At 36.0% G+C, this 22,637-nt stretch overlaps 1 protein-coding gene across 5 annotated transcripts in view; it reads right to left on the bottom strand.

The window, feature by feature from the left end:
- The window catches only part of TTLL7 (tubulin tyrosine ligase like 7), a 65,396-nt gene that overhangs the window by 7,726 nt on the left and 35,033 nt on the right, over positions 1–22,637 (bottom strand). For all 5 annotated transcript variants that reach the window (XR_009114807.1, XM_058030235.1, XM_058030237.1 and 2 more), the window contains 10 exons: positions 21,272–21,366; positions 20,467–20,614; positions 20,309–20,382; positions 17,261–17,396; positions 16,367–16,453; positions 11,837–12,032; positions 10,851–11,131; positions 7,794–7,928; positions 6,004–6,084; positions 2,116–2,276 (listed from right to left, as the gene is read on the bottom strand). Coding sequence is in view for 4 of the 5 variants with exons in the window: in XM_058030235.1 (XP_057886218.1) it covers positions 2,116–2,276; positions 6,004–6,084; positions 7,794–7,928; positions 10,851–11,131; positions 11,837–12,032; positions 16,367–16,453; positions 17,261–17,396; positions 20,309–20,382; positions 20,467–20,614; positions 21,272–21,366 (1,394 nt within the window). In the remaining variant the exon portion in view is untranslated. The remainder of the gene's footprint in view (positions 1–2,115; positions 2,277–6,003; positions 6,085–7,793; positions 7,929–10,850; positions 11,132–11,836; positions 12,033–16,366; positions 16,454–17,260; positions 17,397–20,308; positions 20,383–20,466; positions 20,615–21,271; positions 21,367–22,637) is intronic.

The raw sequence follows: 22,637 nt of genomic DNA, 5'->3' as shown, positions 1-22,637 counted from the left end.
TTTAATGAACTTTCATATGAATGTGCCTCTGCAACTTCCTCCATGTGTTAGACAGATTCAGTTTATTCTCCATTATACTGCAATCAACAGGGATCAGAATTCTGTTTGCTAAATTTAATTGGTTATACTGTAACTTTATCTTCCATACATTAGTAAGAAATCACAGACTCCTCACCAGATACAAAAAAAAGAGTATTATACTGGATTGTGCAATGTGGTCAATCATGTGTTATTATTTTTATAATCATCTGAAGTCAACTAGTTCTTCTAGTTTTTTTCTATTAGTTTTAGTTGTTTATTACACAGTAAAACAAATGAACCTTTATGAAACCCTTTACATCACCTTTTTTTCACAGAGATTTTCTTTGTTCTTTCTTTTCATTAAAATAGCATATACCTAGCAGAGATCTAACCAGCAAGAGGAAACCATAAGGCCATTAGCTCCATTCTTCTCCCAAGACATATATCTTATGAATAGTGAACACACTACACTCCTTAATGGATTTTCATATAGTAATGTTGTTTCTGAATCAGCACATTAATTCCTCTTTCCCAACATGTTTCTCCAAATTCTACACGCACCCTATGTTTATTCCAATCTGTTTATTCCAATTCTTTAAAATGGCACAATGAACTCTTGGGGAAGAGTGATGAAAAGTTGACCTCTCTGCTACAGAGGTACTGCCATGAGTTCTCAGTTGTGTGTTATGGGGCAAGAAGGATGGTTGTAACTGAATAAACAACATACTGGCAAGGTGCAAACAGCCTTTTTGTTTTCTTCCATGAATTCTGTATTATCTGTAACAAGTGTTTTACATGCAGAGTGATAGTTATACATACTGGATATTTATATATTCTACAGTATTTTTAGAATCTTTTATATAACAACTCCTCTTACAAGGAACTGAATCTTTTTCAAAGAATAACTCCACTTATAATATTTTATGACAACAAAAGAATTGAGCTTGTACTCAAGACTTTACGCGCCTCTGCTAGCATGAAGGAAAGAAAAAATTGTAAAGAATCCTAACAGCTTGCACAACAACAAGCCTTCAGTAATGTGATGATGATAAAAGACCTGTTGATCTTTTGGATCCCTCAGATCCCTCTTCTTCTTGTGATCCATTTTCTTGGGAAACAATTAACAAGGATAATGTGCAAGTTCTCCACATATGATAAATGACTATATGTGAACAACATATTGACTTGATTCCTTTGTCCATACAATATCCAGCAGCATATTAATTGTTGTAGTTCATTTTCAATACATCTCTTAGAACAACTTATGCAAGCTAACAAATGCCCCCCTCCATTCTTTATACATTTATATACTAACAGAGAAAATGTTCTTTTTTGTGTGTAATATATTTTATATTTAAAATTTTGTATTCTTATTTTATTAATAAATTGGTGTGTGGGAGCAATTGGTTAATACCCTTGATATGAGCCCCCAGATCTATATTTCTACCAATGCCTTTGATTTCAGGAAGGTAGATTCTGAAGTATAAGTTATTGAACTTGTTTATTTGTCCAGATCTTTTCTTCCCTGTAAAAAACTTGTATTTGCTACCCAAACCAAAAACACCTGCTTACACGGACATTCAATATTCTGCATATACTTAACTTTCTACCACTATGGGAAACAGTGAATATAATCAAGCACAGAAGTTTGAACTGTTTATTAGTAAATCACAGAAGTGACACTGCATCTGGCATGAGATGTCAGCTGCACTTGAGACTGAACTATCCTTATGATCTGGAGCACAAATAGATACTGTGATTTCTGTTGATGGCAAGTCCATGTTTGACACAGTGGTCTGGCTTAAAAATCATGCACCATCCAGAAAAAGAGTTGACTTAAGGCTAAAACATTCTGAATATTAGATTTTTTTCCTTAGATTTTTAAATTTGTAAATACATTACTAAATGTTTGATTCCATTTCTGAAAAGGTTGGCCTTGATTGCTAGATTTAATTCTACTATATATCTTAAGGTGCTTTTAAAACAAGTTCAGTGTATGACATCATTCTTGTGAGTGAAAATGAGCAATAAAATATGTCAGCATTGATTGTAATTGTGAAGTTATGAAGAAGAAGAGAAGAAAAATCGGCTTACCCTGAATTACAGAAACAATTCCACAGACCTTGGCCGTGGCTCCAAAGTAAGCGATTAAACAGCCGGTTAAAAAGACGGTAGAGATGGAGATTTTCAATGTCCGGAGCTTTCCAGACGTGCTGTAGAACTGCACGGACACTTGTCCTGACTATATCCAAAACCTAGGAAAGAGCATTCCAAGTAAATCAAAGGCATTTTGCAAAACCAAAACCCAGCTGATGGCTGATGCCCAGCATGCATACAGACAGCTATCCTTGTACATTCCTACATTCATTTCTGTGCAGTCATCAGCTAACTTTTTTATTATTATATGTTCTTTCTGTTAGTAACATTTTGCAAAGCCAAATCAAAGTATTTTAATTTTATTACTGAAAAGTTTATTTCTGTTTTTTCAGTCTGTTCAATAATACTAGCTCGTTTAAATGACAGAAAGGGTAAAAAGAAACAAATTCTAGTCTTTAATTGTGTCAATTAAAGACTGGAAGCAACTTAATTAACCCAAGCACTGTATGTCTTCTTTTCCCACTCCCTTGTAAAATCTATTTTATAAGGAAGTAAAATGTCCTGGAAAACTACAAACTGCCTTTGGTTTAATGTCTGTTTAAGTTCAGTGTTACCCTATATCAAACCATATTAGTGTACCTGGCAAGAGACAGTGGTGAAATCAGTAAGAAAATAATCAGCAAGGTATTTAAAATAGAAACATTTATCAGCATGCCATGGATTTATTACATATGGACTACATTTAAATGCAAGTGCTTAAAGGCTGAGCTGCATTCAGTATAGTGCTAGACAGCTGCACATCCAACTTACCAGAGTCCTGGATACACCTTTGCACATCCCACTGAACTGGGACATGGAAGGAAGGTGGGATTTATCGTGCCTGCTTTTAAATATCTGGACATTCTCTTAACCAAGTCCTCTATGTTCCCTTCATAATCCCTGGAGAGATTCAAGACTCCAGAGTGTCTTGGATTCTGTCTATTTAGATACTATCAATAAGTCTGGGAATATTTTTGTGACCAAAGTAGTATTTAGACCACATATTGACACTCTGAGCAGTGTAAAATCTGTCCTATAAAAAAGCCTACAGTGCATGTAAACTATCAACAAAAAAGCCAGTTAAATCCATGAAATTTCCTTCAAAGGAAACACCCTCTCTGCCTTTTTTGCATAACAGCATCTTCCAAAAAAAACAATCACCCTCAAGTGGGTAGCAAACAGATGGGGGTATTTGCTAATTTGGTGTAAGATTTTATAAATTAGAAGGTACAATGCTTTCCCTGGAAACTTTCAGATATGTAAGACAAACTGATTCGTGTAGTGAATCATGGTTCTCAAAAGGTGAAAGAGATTTAGTAGAACAATAAATTATGGAAGAATGCTGTGGAATTGCAATTTTTAGATTCTACATAAAAAATTGTTGTTTATAAATTGTCTGACAATGAAGGAAATAAAGCTTAAATATACAAAATGTTTGCAATAGCACAAAGAAGCTGTTTAGTATGCCCAATGGGCAGAAAATCTATAGATACCTAATAACAACAGCCTTGATGAAATATGGTTTTTTCCATGTTATTTAAACTCTTTATGAAGACCTGAGATTAGTCTGCATGCACAGGTCTTGCAGTAATTCCATGTACATAATAGCCCAAAGTAAATACAATACCGTCCTCTCTGCTGGGAGTCGTTATGAATGCAGGTATCTAATGCACTAAAACCCACACCCATGGCCTAGTCCTCCCAAAGAGTGAGATAGAAGGAATAAGATATTAAAACCTAAGGGCACTGATCTTTTTTTGTGATAGCAGGAGCTAAGCCCAGGTTTTGGACTGTCCCATGACTGTGGGACAGGCTCAGACTTTCAGACACTTCCTTAGCAGCATCTGCCTTCATGCTTCCCAAGCCCTTTTCCTTGTGTCTCACCTGTCCAAAGCATTCCCACACACATGGCTGGTGTCTGTGGTCAAACACACATCTGAAACAACTCAGTCCCTAAAGCACATAAGAATCAGCCCTGCATTTCTTTGCAGTTTTACACTGACAAATAATATCTCCTTGAGTGAAAAAGAACAATACCACCCTGTATTGGCTCTCTCTCTTGTCCAAAAGACATAAGCTAAAAACAACGATGCCAGTGTAGAGCCTTTCCTTTTACTGTAGTACCTGGAGTTGAAGAAAACTAAGAACTGAACATCTTAGAGCAAGCCACAGACTGCCAAGTACTCTGGAAAAAAAAAATCTTTCTCCTGTTTTTACTGTGCTGATATTGCCAATATGCCAGTGCAGGAAATGTGCTGGTTAATTGTCCTTTATGTGCAAACATGGCAAAAAAAATCATCCATTTAAGAAAAGAGACAAGGCATTGCACAAGGGCTGGAACTTCATGAAACCTATATCTTCATTTTTCTAAATTAATTTCCGTAACTTGCCTTCATTTTTCTCTTTAATTTACATCATTTACTTTAACAAAACAAATTATCTAGGTATAATAGAACAAGATTTTATGAAAGGGCATATTCAAACCCCTCTGGTAACCATCAAAACACTTTTAAAGAAATTATGTAAAGTGATGCAACATGAAGCAGTCATATCTCCTCCCATACCAAAATCTCTTTTTATTGAAAGTCTTAGAGGTTAATTTTTTTTAGCATGAATTGATTTAATTGGTTTATTCTCAACTTACTTCTGAATGCCTCCAGTACCTATGCTGTAATGCCAGAACATTACACAAAGAATATAAGTTTAAGTTTAATTTTTCTATATCATGTGGAATAATTGTTAAGCAAATACAGCTGTCATGTAGGAACATTGTGCAATCTAGTACATTGCCCAGGTATTTTCTTCTTGTGTGTTAGAATTTCGCAGTAAGTAAGAGTGAAAGGGACTGAGATTCTGTTTTGTATTTCACAAAGTTGCAAAAGGTACCTTTGAGACAGATTTCTTACTTGCATAAATATTCTCCACCTCGCTCATTTCTCCTTCACCCACCTCATTGGAATATAAAACATACTTCTTTCAAATCAACAAAAGACATTTGGCAGTCCTCAGCTGCAATGTCATTGTCAAAGTTAATCCGTTTTTATAAACTACCCTTCTAAGAATAACTATCTGATTGCTTGAAGGGATTGAGGTTAAAAGCAGTTTAAAAAAAAGGCAAATCATTTCCAGTGCAAGCAAAGATGAAGGGCTCACGAGTGCTTCAGGAATTATAAGTCTCCTAAAGTTGTAAAAGATGTCCTCACAACAAGAGCAAAAAGTCCACATTTCTGATTGTGCAGTTTTTGCAGGTAACAACCTGGCACATCAATCTCTGTCATCCTTTGTACATGTGCCCTTGGTTTAACATGACTGCCAGTCAAATAAAGGGCAGAACCACCCTCTATGGGAGGCTTTCTGAAATAACGCTTAAAGGAGAAAATTCTTTGCTTGGTAGGTCCATTTTTTATTCAGCACGATCTCTTCTAATACTGTGGGTCAAATACTCTAACAACCAAGTGAGTATCACTACCTCTAATGGAGTTTTAATATGCCTGGTCTGAAACTGCTGACTGGTGTAGCCCTTATCAATCAAATCTGCCAAGTGAATACCTTTCTAAGAACATTAGCTAGAACTTAGGTATGTAAGCACTAATCATTCATTGGTTTGCCTTTTTTTTAGAAGACTAGTTTTTTGAGAAATTGATTTTTAAATTATAATCCAGAGCAATCATGCTTCTCCAAATATGGAGCATAATGTCTTTTAATTGAATTAATGCACATCTATGTTAGTACCAATAGTCAACATTTTAGCATCTCAAGTCCCTCCCAGCTATTGCTAAACACCAGTAGAAGCACTGCTATGCATCTACTTTAGATGACCTCCTGAAAATGAAATATGTCACTTACTTTTCGTTGCTTTGCTGAATCCAGTTTTACCAACCAATAGGATGAGACTTTTGTTTTATGATACTTCCAATTATCCATAATCTGTGGTCATTGTAAAACACAAGATAAAAAGTACACATGAAAACAACTGAAAGCTGGTCTTTCAATCACGATCACTCCTAACCCTTAAAAATGTGAGCATTTTAAAGACTGCTGTGAGAAATTTTCTCTAAAACAAATAGCAAAATATTTGCAAAATTATGTGGGGCAACATTTGCAAAGATCTGTGTGATGCTTCAGTTAATACCACCCTCTTTTCTACCTGATTCTGACAATCATACACTACAAAGCAGTTAGAAAGTTGTCTTGACTGACTCAGCCCAGATTTTTTGAGAGTAGTAAGCTCAAGAATGCATAACTGCTGATCTATTTAAATAGTGACGGGTTTTGCTGCAAATGGGACATTGGACATACCTGGAAATCATATATGATAAATAATCATATATGAACTGCAACACTCTCCTCTCACAAAATATAAGTGCTACCAAAATAGCTCAAGCTGCAAACATACATTTTTATTCTTGTTTTATTCTTGTTTTATTATTGTTTTATTATTTTATCTTCCTACTCTGCTCCAGACCTTCAACAAGTTCTGTCTCGCCAGCACTCGTTTTCCTCCGTGATGAACTCTTTGCCATCAGGAATTGGTTATGGCCAGATGAATGTTACAAGAGCTGTGCCCCAGGAAGGCGTGGCGCTCCCCAGGCTGGCGCTGTGCGAGGAAGCAGCGCCAGATGAGCGCTCGCAGCCGGCTCGCGCAGAGCCGCACACTGGGGCATCGGGGACAGCGTCTCATGGAGGGTTCCAGCCCTGCTGCTGGGAAACCCAGCCTGCTGGTGGTGAGTACTGTCTTCCACCAGCACCAAATCAACCATCACTACAGAAGAATTCCTTCCCACTCCAGTGTAGCTGCAGAGATTGCTAGAAACATTATCAGCATTCTGGAAGCTCACACAGCTCAGGTCCTTTCTGGCCAGATAACAAATCAGATTAATTTTAACAGATCAAGGACGGTGCTCACTACATCAGAGTACAGGTTAGTTTGAATCCTTTCAATTTTCCTTTTAAAATGACAAGAGAACATCCATCTTTATTTTTTTCTTTTCCATCCTGTTAGCTTCTTCGCATTAAATATTTACAAAGTATTTAGACACCATGCCATTTCTGTTTATATATCAAGTATTGGGATTTAATTGACCTTTATTTTGGCGTTGTTTCACATGTCTTTGATACTAAACTACAAGGCTCAGGACAACATTAGATGTGAGAAAGGTGAATTTGGTAGACTACAAGAGCCAAAAAAGCACATGAGACTGGTGTTCTTTATGACCCCCTAACCTCCATTCTGCCTGCAGCATACAGTTCTGAGTTCTCTAGTATGCCTGCTTGAGAGCAAGTTAAACAGGTCAGGGTCTGTTTTAACAATATCAGATGAAATATGAATTGCAACATTCTTCTTGGCTTACTTAAAAGTTTGAACTCTCTCTACAATGAAAAACTGAATTTTCCTAACCCTCCTGATTATTTCTCACATATTTTATAAGGACACAGGAATGTTTTCAGTGCTGTGCTTTTAAGGTCAGAAAGGATGCAAAGCTCCAAGCTTTCAAATTCTTTTGAGTTATCCTGAGTTCTGGAAGTTTTAAGGCCATAGGAGCTAATGAATCATAGATTGAGCTTTTTACTTTCCTTCATTTCAGTAGCCTAAACAATGTCTAGTCTGTTCTTCTTTCTTATTTATTGATACTTACATCTTCTATAATCAATTCAGATTCTTCATTTGTTTTTCCTGGGAACCTTACTTTCAAGTCATTGATACGGAGAAGAGTCTCCTTTGTCAAAGCAACTTCTTGCTCTTTTGTTTTCTGTTGCAGCAAAGACTCACTCTAAAAGCCAACACAAAGCAGAGGAAAACATTTTAAGCGTGCCATTAAATCACATTACAAAGATGTTTGCTTGACAAAAAAAAATTCTAGAGTGACATAAAATATATTAATAAAGTGCATAGACATATTATCTAATACAGAACTAATATATATCACATACATTAATGCATCACCATTACTGAGAGTTGTCAAGAAATCCAAGAAAAACAGTTAAAATGTTCGTTTGTTTGAAACAGAATAAACAAACATATATTCCATATTTATGATGCCACAATTTAAAGTATACATTTGAAATTGAGATAACAGACTTTGAATTTAAATTCAACATAATAAAAAATATTAGTCATAAAAAGCATCCTTTCAGTGCGTCACTTCAACAATTTAACATAAACAGGCAGTATATCACAGGGCCAACATTTCAGGGAGCATTAAAAAGACCACTTTTCTCCTGCTTTAGTCAGTGAGGGGTCTGACAGGGCCTCCAGTTGTCCAGAGTTTTGTTTAAAGTATCAATGGTTTTTACACCAACGCTGAACTGAACCTCTGCAGGGTTGGCAGAACACGATCTTTGGAGGATTTGGGGGTCTACTTAAAAACATGACACACTAGTTAGAAGTGTTTCCGATCCTCTTTCTGTACTTTCACATACTTTTGCTTTTTCTCATTTGCAAGACCAAGTCAATCTCATTTTAACATTTTTCAAGAGTGAAATTCAAAATTTTTAGGCACTTCTAATCTTTGTATTCTGTAACAACTACAATACTTAAGGATATCTTTAATTAAGTGAGTGATAAATATTTTCAAGCACCAAAAAAAAAATACTCTGGTATTTGATACATGTTAATATGGCTGAAATAATAAGATAGCAAATAATTTGAAATCCACTTATGCTTCTAACTCCTATAAGAATATGTCTGTAATTCCCAACTGTAAATGATTTATTTTAAATTTTGTTTCCCTGCAATTAGAACATTTGTATCTCAGCAGACTCCAAAAATGGCAGTGTACTGCTCTTTTCTTGCGCGAAGAACAGATAAACTATATCATGCACAAATGATTTCTTCTTAGTAAATCACAGATTATCAATTTTAATGTTATTCTAGCAGTAATATATAATATATTATTCTTAGTTGCAAAAATATTTATGAACAGAGTTCCATTCAGAATACAGTGCTAAATTATAAGTAATTCTTATCCATTCTGTAAGTAATTTTATTCACATCATTTTTAGGAAGCATGACCTAAGCTCTATCACCCAAAGTAATTGTTCTAGACATCAAGATCAAGATCATTTCTGTGGTGGAGCTTTCTCAATGAAAAAGAGAGTATGCTTTCTAACTAATGTTAATTTAAGCGAGTAGGCCATTTTTAACATCAGATGGTAAAAGACTGCTTTTAATCTTTCAGTAATTTGTATTTGATATAAAGTTAATGTGAATAGAAAAATCCATATTAGCACTGTCTCATTAAACTCTCAGGGTACACGGTGATGATAAAAGGGTACTTTTTAAACTTGAGATAGCTAATGCAATAAAAAATACCTTTAACACATTGTTGTGAAGACACAATCTTAATGTCTTTCCAATTCTATTAGCTGACTTTAAAGACGGAAAACCATGTTAAGGAGTATTTCACAAGATGTCAGCACACAATTTTAAAAGCACCCTTTTTCATCATTTAGACAAAGCCTCACAGGCAAAACAGACAATGAGCGTTCTACCGGATAAAAATGATGATTAGAGATAGTAAATACTATGAAGCAAGTTAATTAGCATTACAAAAGGATTGCTCACAATCAAAGCTCACCACAATACAGAGAGGCAGCAAATACGGGTTAAAAGTGCCAATTTGTTTTGCCCCATCTCCGCACAAATTATTTGGGTGATGAAATATATAGGTCAGGCATCAAAGCATGAATGGAAATGCTCTGGCACCAGCAGGCAGTGCAATCCTGAGTGAGGCTGGGGATTGATCCCTGCAAACGCTGCCTAGGGATAAGTGAATATGGGCTCCATCACCACAACACAAAAGAAAAAATGCCTGGGCTGTGAAGGAGATACCAAAGAGGATGGCAATCTGCCAGCAAAATGAAAAAATATACATGGTCCAGAAGTACATTGTGAAAAGTACAACAAACCACACAAATTCTAAACAATTAAAAGTGTTTTATCTAATCTGTTAATTATTTGGGCCAGTTGCTTGTCTGTCTCAAGGAGAGGGTGCAAATGCAAGACAGTTTATCTTCTTTTTTAAAAAAGAGAATGGCTTCTGAGTCAGCTACTGCAGTGGCAAATCCCAAAGACCACAAGCACTGTATAAATTTTCAGCTGTTCACTTTGGAAGTAGAGCTCTACTGCAGAGGTATAGCATATGCAAAAGAGGTCTAATAGGTTGAAAATTAATCTCACCATCTTCTACAATGGACAGCCATACAAAACCTTCCTAATGTTTTATTCTGGCACAATGTATTTACCCTTGGACTATACACTGGGTTTGAAATCTGGATGTATTTTTGTTACTGTAAGGATTTTGCAGTAACCAGGAGCCCCCAGACAAATCACAGAAAATTTTTAAGAGAAGTAATGATCCTTTCTATCTTTAAAAGGCTGTTTAGGAGTGAAGGTTTCCCATTCAGAAAGTGAGGGTTTCCCATTCTCTTAAGAAACCTATTTCTACAAACATCTGTATTGCTGCACCATATCTGTAACATCTGTATTGCTGCACCACAAACACTGAGACATCACAGCTGGCACTCATCCCATTTCACACACAGGTCTAGAGATCTTGTATGCTCAAGTGTCTGTCAAAACAATCTTGACAACAGTACCTCAAATTTTCTGATGTTGCAAAAATTACTAGTGTATTTATTGAGTTTTAGAGAGAATGGAACACATTTTGAATGCAACCACTGTGTTAACTCACCCCTGAAGAGTTCATAGTTCCCGAGGTGGCTGTCTGAGAGAATCTGGCTGAAGATGGGCTACGACTCAAGGAGTGGGACCTGTTCCCAGAGGCTGTTCGCTGCATTTGGAGAGCTGCTTTGGCTGAAAAGGGGCGCGGCTCCGCTCCCTGGGACTGCATAGTGAGGATCGATATGGAGCGAGGGCAGCTCACAGAACGCCGGATCGGACCTGTGGATGACGTGGGGGACGAATATGATGGAGACTTTACATTTTTATTTGAAGGTTTGCAGTTCATTCTACCTGCAGACAGATCAAATGAATGACGTTATTATTTATTATTTTTTAACACCCATTTTTCAGTCTTTGTAACTAACAACACATATGATCAGTGTGTGCACAGATGATGTACTACGTGTGTTGACTAACAACTATCTGTGTAGAAGTCAATCATGTCAGATCCCCTAATAATACAGAATTTACATACTTATAGGTACATTTATTTCTTCCTCATATTCAGCTTTAACCAGACTCCAATCCACTATAACACACATGAGATTTATGAGAGAGGGCATGTGCTCTTTAGGTCAAAATGTATGTGACTTCTGTGTATGGTTTCCTAACCATAACGATATGGAAACAGGAGAGAAAATTTGCTCAATGGATCTCATATTTGAAGATTCAGTATTTCTCATTTGTTAAGGCATTGTTACAGCATTTTTTAATTCAGTTTTCAGCTAAATAAATGCTGCTATGAAAAATAAAATTTTAGAAGCACCATTATACATGTGCAACTACATTATAAAATTCTTTGAGACAATACATCACGAAAACAAAAAATAACATGGTATATATCTGTTAATTTAGAAAACATTTTAAAGCAACTAAAACAAGCAAACCAGAGTTAAACCCTGAGATACAATGTTGACACATTCTAAAAGACTGAGGAATTTAATATAATTCATCATCAATGCCAGACTTCCTTGGAAAAGTGATTATTTAACTTACCTGATCGTTCTAAAGATTTGTATTTATTTTCTTCAACATCATATGAAACTTTTTTCTCTGTTTTTTCATTGTGATCTTCCTTTTCAGTTTCTTCTCCTGACTCTGACACACTGCTGTCACTATCACAGCTACTGTCACTGCTGTGGTTCTTAGGTTTCCTTAAGGAATGTGCACTTTCTGGCATTGAACACAAGGGCTAAAAAAAAAAAAAAAAAAAAGAAAAAACCCCCAAGAAATTGAATTGAATCCCAAAGAAACTACCAGCTATCACACAAATCCCTGGTTCAGGCAGGTTCAGGCAGTATTTGCACAGCTATAAACCCTTCCAAATTAGTTGGAAGTTTGTCCTAAATTTTAGAATAATTGCTTAAATATTTCATTAAATTCATTCCACTGTAATTCTTATCTTTGCCACATGAAGAGCAGCATAATATATTAAGGAAGGGGGGAATTCTTTGAAGTATGAATTGCACTACCAGACATATTGCATTATGGTTTGAAAATATAAATCAATTTATTCAGAATACCATTTACAATCAGTTCAGGTTCCTCACTGATATTTGCAATAACTGAAACTAGAGCGTAACAGTGATCAACATAAGTAGAAAAATACATCAGGGAACTGTCTGTTTTACTTTCAAAAAGAAAGTGATTAATCTACATCCCACAGAAAGCAGAAACCAAAGAATTTATAGCAAGCCATGCTGGGGGTTCTTGGTGCCTCATATGCACATGGGATTCAGTGCCATTATCTAATTTTAATCCTGTGCTATTACCAAGGATACTGCAAGACAAAACCAAAAAGGTGGAGACAGAGAAACTGATCCAAGAACAGAAACTGCAATTGAAAACTTTTCATCTTCCATCTACCATTAGTGAGACACAAAAAATGCAGTATCTTCCATTACATCTGTTCTCCTATGTAGGCTTATGTGGTCACCTTTTTTTCCTACACACTTACTTTCCAGTTACTCTCAGCTATAAGAAGCTATGCTGATAGCCTCATCTACAGAATGGATTCCAGATGAAAAAAAAATTAAAATCATAATTTCTGGACATACTTTGAGTCAAAGTGAAAAAGAACTCCCAGGAAGAATTTAAATTTTTCAGACATCTTAGCATAATTTAATGCACCTAAATTTATTATGAGAGTAACAGGAAAAAGCCCCAAAACCTCCTGTTCCTGCAAGATACACTTTATAACTAAATAGATGCTACCTGAACTTCTATTCCAGACAAGGAAGGGAAGGGATTTCTGTCACTAATAGCACATTTATGCCATCCCAAGCTGCTAGACCAGATAAGAAGAAGTTAGAGAAGAATATTGCATATAGGAGGACCCTAACAATTGTTGTTACACAAAGAATATATACAAGATTGATATGTATCTGTCTGCCAAAGGGATAAAAGTAAGGTGCCTCAACACATAACACTTTATTAAAAATAGCTGTTCTTATCATGAAATGCTGTGTATTATGTAGACATATTGATCAGACATTCCTGAGGAGTTACACAAGGTATAACAAACATTTTCAATCATAGCTCACAGGGGCTTTAAGATAGATCTTATTCCACTTATCATATACATGTTCCTCACACATTCTACAGTAAACAATATCAATTAACAAAGAAAAATAAAAAGAAAAATCAAAGAAATTACAAGAAACAATAATAACAAATAATAGATGAATCTGGAGATTCAATAACAAATAATAGCTGATCTCAGGAGAAATCTGATTGCCTAGCACATCTTGCCTAGCTCATCACCTTGATCTTACCCTTATGCTAACCCAATTTTTCTGTGACTAAACTCATCTAATCTTATACCAAAATAATTAAAATTAATTTCTCATTTCCTGTACAACATCTGTTATTTTAGTTCCTTAGTCCATTGTCCTGCAAACAGAGGTAACCCTGACAGTGTGCAGGTGTCAGGAGCCCTCTAGAGGCTGTAAATAAACTGGACGTTTCCAGAATGCCCTTCTCCATCTATGCAAAATTCAGTGATATTTTAAGTGCCGGAAAAAATGCCTTCATTCTGTGAACTTCTTGACTTCTTTTTTCCTACACTGAATTCCTAATCATGTTCAAATAAAAATAAGGCTGAAATTCCTAGCAAATACAGAATAATTGTAAGATGCAAAGCTTGTATTTATTTATACGTGCACTGCCCTCAACCTCTCCTATGCAGAGATATGTATGTGGGAATGTAGATGTTTATATGTTTCTATGTGTGGAGGAAACATGTTCTACTCATGTTCCTATGAGTAGGAACACACTTCTCTCTCCTAACTATTCCAGTTGTCCTTTTAGTTTTCTGAGTCCTGACTGATGGTTTTTTCCTAAGGAAGAGTACAACCCAAAACAGAGCATCTGACCTAAGAGTACCTTCAGTCAGCAGGGCTGCCACTGAATTTAAAGGGGGACAGACTCCATGACCTTCTCAAAGAACCTTTCATGTTGGATTACATGACATGAAAAGTACCAGTCCTGTGGTTGTTTTGTTGGGGTTTTTTTTCCATTAGATCCTGTATGTGGAAATAGTTCTTTATTTGTAGGATTTTATCGTTACAAGATGAGGTTTACAGCTGGACTTATTCTCTTACCTGGCAGATTGACAGGCAATAGTACTTTTTACTGCCTGCCTCACTCACCAAATTTCTGTATAGACATATATTTAGACATTACATATCTCATAGCAGGCTCTTTACAAAGAGGTGGCCCATTAAATGCATATGATTGGCTATATGCACCTTAACCCTCACAGGGAAGAGGTGATGCTCTTTGGGAAAAGATACCAGGACCATCTGCATGGTCATCTGTATTTGAAAGGGAGCTCACAGGACATTATGCAACCAGGGAAATCTCTGCTTACATGGCTTCACTGTAGGCAAGGTTTAAATGATTGAGAAATGTATCAGGGCCACAAAAAAGATGCAGGAATAAGAATCCTGCATAGCATGAAGTGTGCACAGTGCAAGGAAAATAAACACTCTCCCTGGATAAGCTAGTTTCATTGTTTTCTGGCTGGATTTCATCAGTTTTAGGGGGGAAAAAATGAAATTTTGGTCATAAGCAATTTTTTCTTTCTCACCTAAGTGCAAACAATATTGTACCAGTAAGGCAGCTATAAGCTACACCATCCATTTGCCTGCTATAAAATAAGACCAAGTCTTACTCATAAGTTAATCAAAATTCATCTTACAACTAATTGAGAGAGGTTTCTCAATTTGGGCTTATGGGCTTAGTACCCTATTAATGTTTAATTAAAAGTTACCGTCTCCAGCCTGGGAAAGCCTTGTGAGCAAGGAGTGTAGAGGTAGAATAGAACAAGTCAGTGTGCACTCAGTCAACCAGATAGCTGCTCTCTAGGGTTGCTGGGAAAATACAGGGTTCTGGGAAAAGGGGAAAATGTGACTGAGATCTTGAACTTGAATAACTGATCCCATGTTAAAGAACAAAATTTCAAAGCAAAGCATCTCTGTAAGAATGTGGACTGAGAGTACTGCTAGGGTGGACTGAGGTTTTTTCTCTTGTTTAAATGAATCCACTGCTGTTAAAGCACGAGCTCACAAAATCCCCATATTTTAATGAGGTCCCTGCAAATCTATCTTAATACCAGATTGGGCATGTAGATCCTCTTTCCAGAATGAATGCCTGTAATAAGATGCAGCTCTTTGGATTCTTGCACATATTTACAGACCTCTTCAAGCTCAGAACAATTGTCAGCATTCATTTTATACAGATATCCACAGATTTGTACACTATGTCATGAGAATCATAAAACACTGTAAAAAAATTTACATGCATCCATAAACAAATCCATCAAAGCTCAGAACAGAGATGTAGGCTCTTCTAAGCAGACTTGACCTAAAATGTTTACAGGATATAAAAAACATGCTTATTCTAGTCAAGCCCAAACTATTTATCTTTACTGCCTTAGAGATATGCAGTTTATTTAAGGCAAAGACTCACATGAACTATGCACACAAGCAGAAAGCATTAAGCTAAAAATAATATACATTCACATTAAAAGCAGATTTTGGATACAAAATGCGTTCCAAGATATACTGTACAACCCTATTAGCAAGGGAGCAAGCTCCAAATATATCAAAATTATAATTAATTCGTTGACTTTCCATACTTTTATCCCATGATCTCAAAATCCTGATTTTGGCACTAATTAATTAGAGATGAAAGCATTCTTTTGAGAGATCCACTATTGATATAAAAATCCTTTCACACACGGAAATCAATCTCTCGTGCAACAGTTGTTGCCATGCATGGCAATTCCTCCAAATGGTTTAGAGAAGGAAAGAAGGATTGCATATCCCCTTAAAAATATAATGGGATTTAGTTGGACAAATGGTAGTCATACCTCTATTTATACTTTTAAAAAAAATAAAAAAATAATGGCAGTCAGACGAAGAAAACTTCCAGCTGGATCAGCTCACTAAATTCCCCACTTAAAATTCTCAGAAAACCTGTCTATAGAGTGAAATAAAAAATCAGTATCTAGAAGTCAAATACCTTAGGTCCTCGCTGCTTGGGGCATTTTCCTGTTAGCTTTTCATCATCTATTTCACACTGCTCCAGAAGATCCAAAATGTCCTCCTCCTAGAAATGGGAATTCCATTACTATTAATTCAAAGCAGGACATACCCTGTCCTTCAAAAACTCAAGCAGAAAGTTGTAGAAATTTGAAATTACTCTGATTACTAATTCCTCAAATAGGAATATGAATTCCTCCACAGGAGGAAATAGAAATATTTCTTCTCATACATGCATCTCTCCTTGCAAGCAACATGAAATTGAGGGTTAAAATCAAGTCTTAACATATATTTTTTAAAAAAGTCTAAAGGATTGAACAAAGATTCCTGTAAAACTGCTGGATGATGACAACTACAAAGAGGCAAAACTATTTCTCAGATTTCAAATTACATCATGTTAGCTGGTTATTAATAGAGCTGTTTTCCTACTGTCTCTGACTAAATAAGTAGGCAAATCAGGTGAAATTTTTGGGTGCCTTAAATCCTTTAAGTAGTGGAGCTGGTTTTAGGGTACCCCTTGTTCCAGTCCATACAAGTGGATGAATAGGCTGGGAACATTACTGGAGGAAGTAGGAGGCAATTATCAGCTCAAAAGCAGTTTCTGCCAACCTCTGGTTTGGCCAGGGGTAAGGCTGAGGATCAGGGATATGGTAAAGTAGCTTAAAGCCATCTAGTCTGTCTCTACCCTGGGTCCACTGCAGTTCATCCAGATTCAAGGATCTGGCCCCACAGGCTGCACAAAGAATAATAATAAGATCATAGAACATTATCAAATGCTATTTAGCAGCCATCACACATGATTTTAGTGAAACTAATCCATGAGATCGTTAATTCAAAGTAACTCCTAAAGCCAGAACTCGGTGCATTTCAGTACCTTCATTCTTTTTAAGGGGTTATTCATTTCCCGCTGAAGCGAGGCTGCTCTTCCAGAAAGAAACGTCTGGAAAGCAGTGGCTAACAAACTCTCATACTTTTCAAGTAATGTCTTATCATCAGGAGGGTAAATTCGCCTGAAAAAGGAAAAAGAAAACAATTTAAGATAGAAGCTGAAGTATTCATCACACAATACACAGTCTCTTTTTTAACATGTATATATCCCATCTATAATAATTATATAATATCAAATTATACAACATATACTCTGACCATTGCTCTCTAAATCTACTTTTAATTCAGTGAACACGTTCATGTTTAAACCAGCAATTAGCCAGTAAAAAGAAATACCATGTAGGTCATTCGAAAGGTACACCAAAACCCAGTTTTGCAGTGCTCAGAAATTTCAGTGGGTGTGAGTGATGCATACAGGTGTGAATGATTCATGAAATATTAACAAAATATTGTATGTCAAATTCAAAGCCACAAGATAATTTGTATTAGCAATAAAAGGACACAAAACAATTTGTATTAGCAATCAGAGGACACAAAACAGTGAAAATCTGAACAATAGCTTTGATCCCATGGGCTGGGTATGAATTAAAGATTGAGTATGTAGTGCACTTGAATGCTAAGTCCTCCAAAAAATTAACAGGAAGAAATAGGTGCTATAACAAAGAAAGAAAAAAACCTGGTACATGGATATAAACAGTGACTGATTTTCCATTAGAGCAGCTATGCCATTACTCTCTAAAATCACAGGTAAGGAGATTATGACAATATCAGAAGCAGGACTTGGTGATTTATTCATGTTCATCAAGCAACAATGGGCTTTGAAGAAAACCACTTCAATCCATCTGTCATGAATACCCAAAACACAGCCAGAAATAGGGCTAAGATGGAGGACTAATTTTTAAGGTGTTGTAAGGAGTAACCCATAAGGTAATTTTGCCTGCACTGTGCAAGGCATGGACACCATTTATACAGTGCATGACATTTTGTGACTTCTTTGTATTTGTGAGTCTTAGAATTCTGTACTTTTTACAAGTTTCTTTTTTTCTCTTGTTCTTCCTTTTAAGCCATTTCCTCCCTGAAAAGGTATCTATCATGAGGATTTTGGTGCAATGGAAAAAAAGGATGATTTGATACCATTAGTCTCAGGGCAGCTGTAGAACCAAATGAAGATGCTTCCAGTTTGCATTAAACACCTAAAGGAGATTTAGGTTCTAATTTCGTTTCAGTCAACTCCTTTTAATTGTGCTGATTCTACTGCAGAGAAAATGGCATACAAGAATGCTTTAAAGAAAGGGTAGTATTCTTAATGTATTTAGAAATAGACTGCAGCTAAGGGCCATTTCAAAGCCATGTACTTCCTTTCCAACTCCTCATGGTTTCACAAGAGCTCGAAAGTGCAGCTCCTACTTCAGCTGCCCCAAGACTCCTGCTGGAGCCTGCTGTGCTTGCACAGACATGGACTAAGCCAATTGCTGAGCTGATATCCACAGATTAAATCCAAACCTCCTGAGTTTGACTGAGGTTTCTCTGGATTTTTATTCAGAGTGCAATATTAAACCATTCAGCAGTACTAGCATCCAAAATTTCCATGATTCTATGTCAATGCCTGACACAAGCTAGTCCTGCTCTACAGATGAATATCACATGGAGAAAATACTGCATAACTCTCAGATAAAATTCCTCTTCTACTCTAGCCAAAATTACTTTCCTTCTCATGGTCTGCTGATCCTTCAGCCTTTTCTCAAAGACATGGTAATAAGAAAACACAAAGCTATTCTAGCCTTTTTAAAAGTGCAGATTCCTCATGAAGTGACACTTTAGTTTTTCCTGAGAAAAAGAAAGTTTTGTGGTTTTTCTGATTTACATTAACCCAAAAGCTAAATAAAGAGAACATGTGTCTGATTTTCAGTCAAGAACTGAATAAGCAACTTAAAATGTGATCAGTTAATAAGCTAGACATTTAAGTTAGCAAAAAGAAAAATGTGTTAAAGCATCATAGTGCTTTCTTTTAGTAGCATGAAAATAAGCACTCTGTCACTTCATTGTACATCTAGATGGTTTTTATACTTACTAGTTCAGCTCTACACATCAAGATAATATGTAATTAAAAGTTACAAAAAAAGACTCTTTGTAAGCAAAATGTTAAGTCATCAAAAATGTGAATTTCACAGAAACATCTATCTGTTTAAATGAGAATTTTACTGGGAAATATAGAACATCTGCTCAAAAAAAGGCAGCAATGAAGAACAGCAATAAAGGTATTCTGAGTAGTTCACAATAAAATATGTAAACTCAGACCTCTCACATTCTGGATGAATGTTATAAAGATTGGACAAATATTCCCATCATATATTGCTAGCCATACTCTGCCCCCTTTCACCAAATATTCCTACGCCATGCTTTCACTTCTCATAACAAGAAATAATAACAAAAACATCACAAAACAAAATTTTTGTTTTCCTGTAACTGGCAATGTAAAGCTCTCTTTTGAACATCTTTTATGAAGGAATCTGAAGGTACTTACATATCAGCCTGCCAAGATCCAAAATTCAAGTGCAAAAATAAAAGTAAAGTATTTCAAATGTCACTCTATTCAAAATTATGGAAGCACCCATAAAGTTTCCGAATTTTTGGCAAGCCTCAGAGATAAAATTCAAATGTGATCTTTTTACAGGGGAATATCACACTGCACCCCCTGCCACCATGATAAGAATGATCATATGTGATTAGAGAACAGGTCCATAACAACAATCATGGACTGAATGTACACTGAATGTGAGCAATCATGTCTTTGAGGCAAATGTCTTGCACAAACAATAGGGTGACTGATGCCATATAAATTCCTAAGTGCATGGAAAAAATAGGAATCAAGAAAGGAACCATCTGAAAAAAGATACCTGATGTAAATGTATATATTTTCTACAAATGCCTACACATTTTTGGCAGAAAATTATCATCTACCACAAATACTTGTTTCCACTGTTCCTGAAGAATATACTGAATATTTCCTACTAATACAGTCAAAAACATTCACCTGTAATTCCCCATGTGTCTATTTTCATGCTCCTCTTTGGAAATCTGTTTACGTACTTGTGCAAGTCTTTCCTTCTACAAATCAAGAAAGTAAGACAATTAAAACAAAAGAGATTATAAACCATGAACAAGAAACAGCACATTTTTTCCCCTTCCTACCAGTTCTTGTTTTCTCCTTTCCAGTGTGTGGCGCTGCTTCTCCCAGTCTGAGGAACCTGGCAGCAGTTTTTTCACTGACCCTTGACCATACAATCTTTTTTGAGCCTCAGCCTTCTGTTGGGCTAAATTCTTCCTTTTATCACTTGTCCTGAAGCACAGATGATAATAAGAAATGTCAATTCAATGCAGCCAAAATGAGGTGAACTTTCATATGAAGTAAATAATCTGTATTTTCCAGTCAGTCATGTGTTTATCATATAAAATTAGAATTGAAACATTACGGGTTTTTTTAATATTAACATTCATGGCTACAAAATTTTAATACCTTAAGGGATGCTGTATTTACTCTGTGCTATAATGTAATGTACAAACATGGTTGTATCTATTTTCCTGAGTTGTAGATTTTTTTCAACATATCTCAGCTACAAAGTTTTCCTCTAGAGAGGTAGGCTTTTGACCGAATGTGATTTTGTGATTTTGCTATCACTCAAGCAAATTGCCTTTATGGCCATGTACCTATGACTGCACATATATGCCAAGTTCAAGATGTGTTTGAAAAATTTTTATAAAGAAGTACAAAGATTACTATTACCATTCATTTTTGCAAGCACATATGCATGAAGAAAAATTAAATTTAGGTTAATTTTTATGGCAAACTGATAGCAAGGGAAACATTTACATTTTAAAAATGTGAAGGTGGGAACAAAGGGTTTTCATTTCCTCTAAGTCCAATTCAAATTAAAAAAAAAAAAAAAAATCAAAGCAACAGAAATAGAGCCAGACTGAAGAAAAGAGGACAAGGTACCGTATGTTGAGAAGCTTCAATGCATTTAGCAGAACACCTTTTTTTACAACATAGTCTATTTTTTGATCCGTTCCAAAGCTTGGGGCACGATTAATCTGAAAAAAAACGAGACACAGAAGACTCAGGGATGTTCAGGTTCATTGGGAACACACCTATTGTAACAGGCTTTGTTGAAATGGCTTTTTCAAATACAGCAGAGTTTAAGAGAATGCATGTTGAGAAGTTCTTTTCCATTTGTATATTTTTTAAATAGAGTACTGAGTATGACAGACACTGGGAGCTGGGAAATGTACCCTTTCAGTCACCAGGTTATCCAGACATTTACAGTGAACACCATTCAAGTCCTGCCACTGTGAATCCAGTCTAATCTACTCTTGGTTGCTGCCACCAGAAAATTTACCACACAAAGTGGTGTTAAACACATCATAACAGATGATGTGCCATGCTATGGTGGTGAGGCACAGAAGGAGTCAAACTCTTTTCTAATTCCCAATCTGAAAGGAACTTTAAATACAACTTCAAAACATAACAACTGTACAAGGACAGAAAGAGGCTCAAATCCAAGTTATTTTTAAGCATATTTAAATAACTTTTCAGATACACATGACAGCAACACATAGAGATCTAAGCTATTAAATCAGTACAGAGTGTGAAAACATAACATAATTAACAGTCTCCACAACAAAAAGCTTATAAGCAAAGTACAAGATTAGAGATTAAAAACTGTACCATAAATATAGAGAAGCAAGGAAAATGCAGCTGGGAATCTCACAGTGAGACTAAATCATAAACTTAACATCCTATATAACCCTGACAAGTTTTGGAATCCCTGCAGAACCTCAGTTTTCGGGAAGATTTGAGGAGGAATAATGATTTATTCTAGGAACTCTTTCCAGGCTGGTATAAAAATGTATACTTTTTATATGGGTAATGGGTGCTATTGACAAGCAGGATTCTCACTTTTATAGTGCATGAGCAGTGCTGGTTACAGAAGGCACAGATAAAAAAGAGCTTCAGAAGTGAAAAATAATGCCTTGTGCCCTACACAAATCAGGAGTGGGAGACAGTTTGCATGTCCAAAGTAGATGGCAAAAGCAGTTTATTTTGTTTTAGCACTCTAAATATATCAGAGCATTTTAGAGCCTCTACAGTTGTGGGACAGAACTATCGTGGCTGCTGTGCCACCCAGTGTCCTGTTGCTGAGTCCCAGCTGCCCCATCACTTATGCCCATAATTGACAGGTACCTTCAGCTTTGGGAGTCAGCCCCTTTGCTGCTTTTGCAGACAGACTGTCAAAGTGAGCAGTGAAATCTGATGTTGAAAGAAAAATCTTGAAAACTCAGCAGAAATAATGAAAAGATTCATA

Source organism: Melospiza georgiana, chromosome 9, assembly GCF_028018845.1.
Source record: "Melospiza georgiana isolate bMelGeo1 chromosome 9, bMelGeo1.pri, whole genome shotgun sequence".
Lineage (NCBI taxonomy): Eukaryota > Metazoa > Chordata > Aves > Passeriformes > Passerellidae > Melospiza > Melospiza georgiana.
The sequence above is the reverse complement of the archived record's forward strand: the minus strand, read 5'-3'. Positions and strand labels throughout refer to the sequence as shown.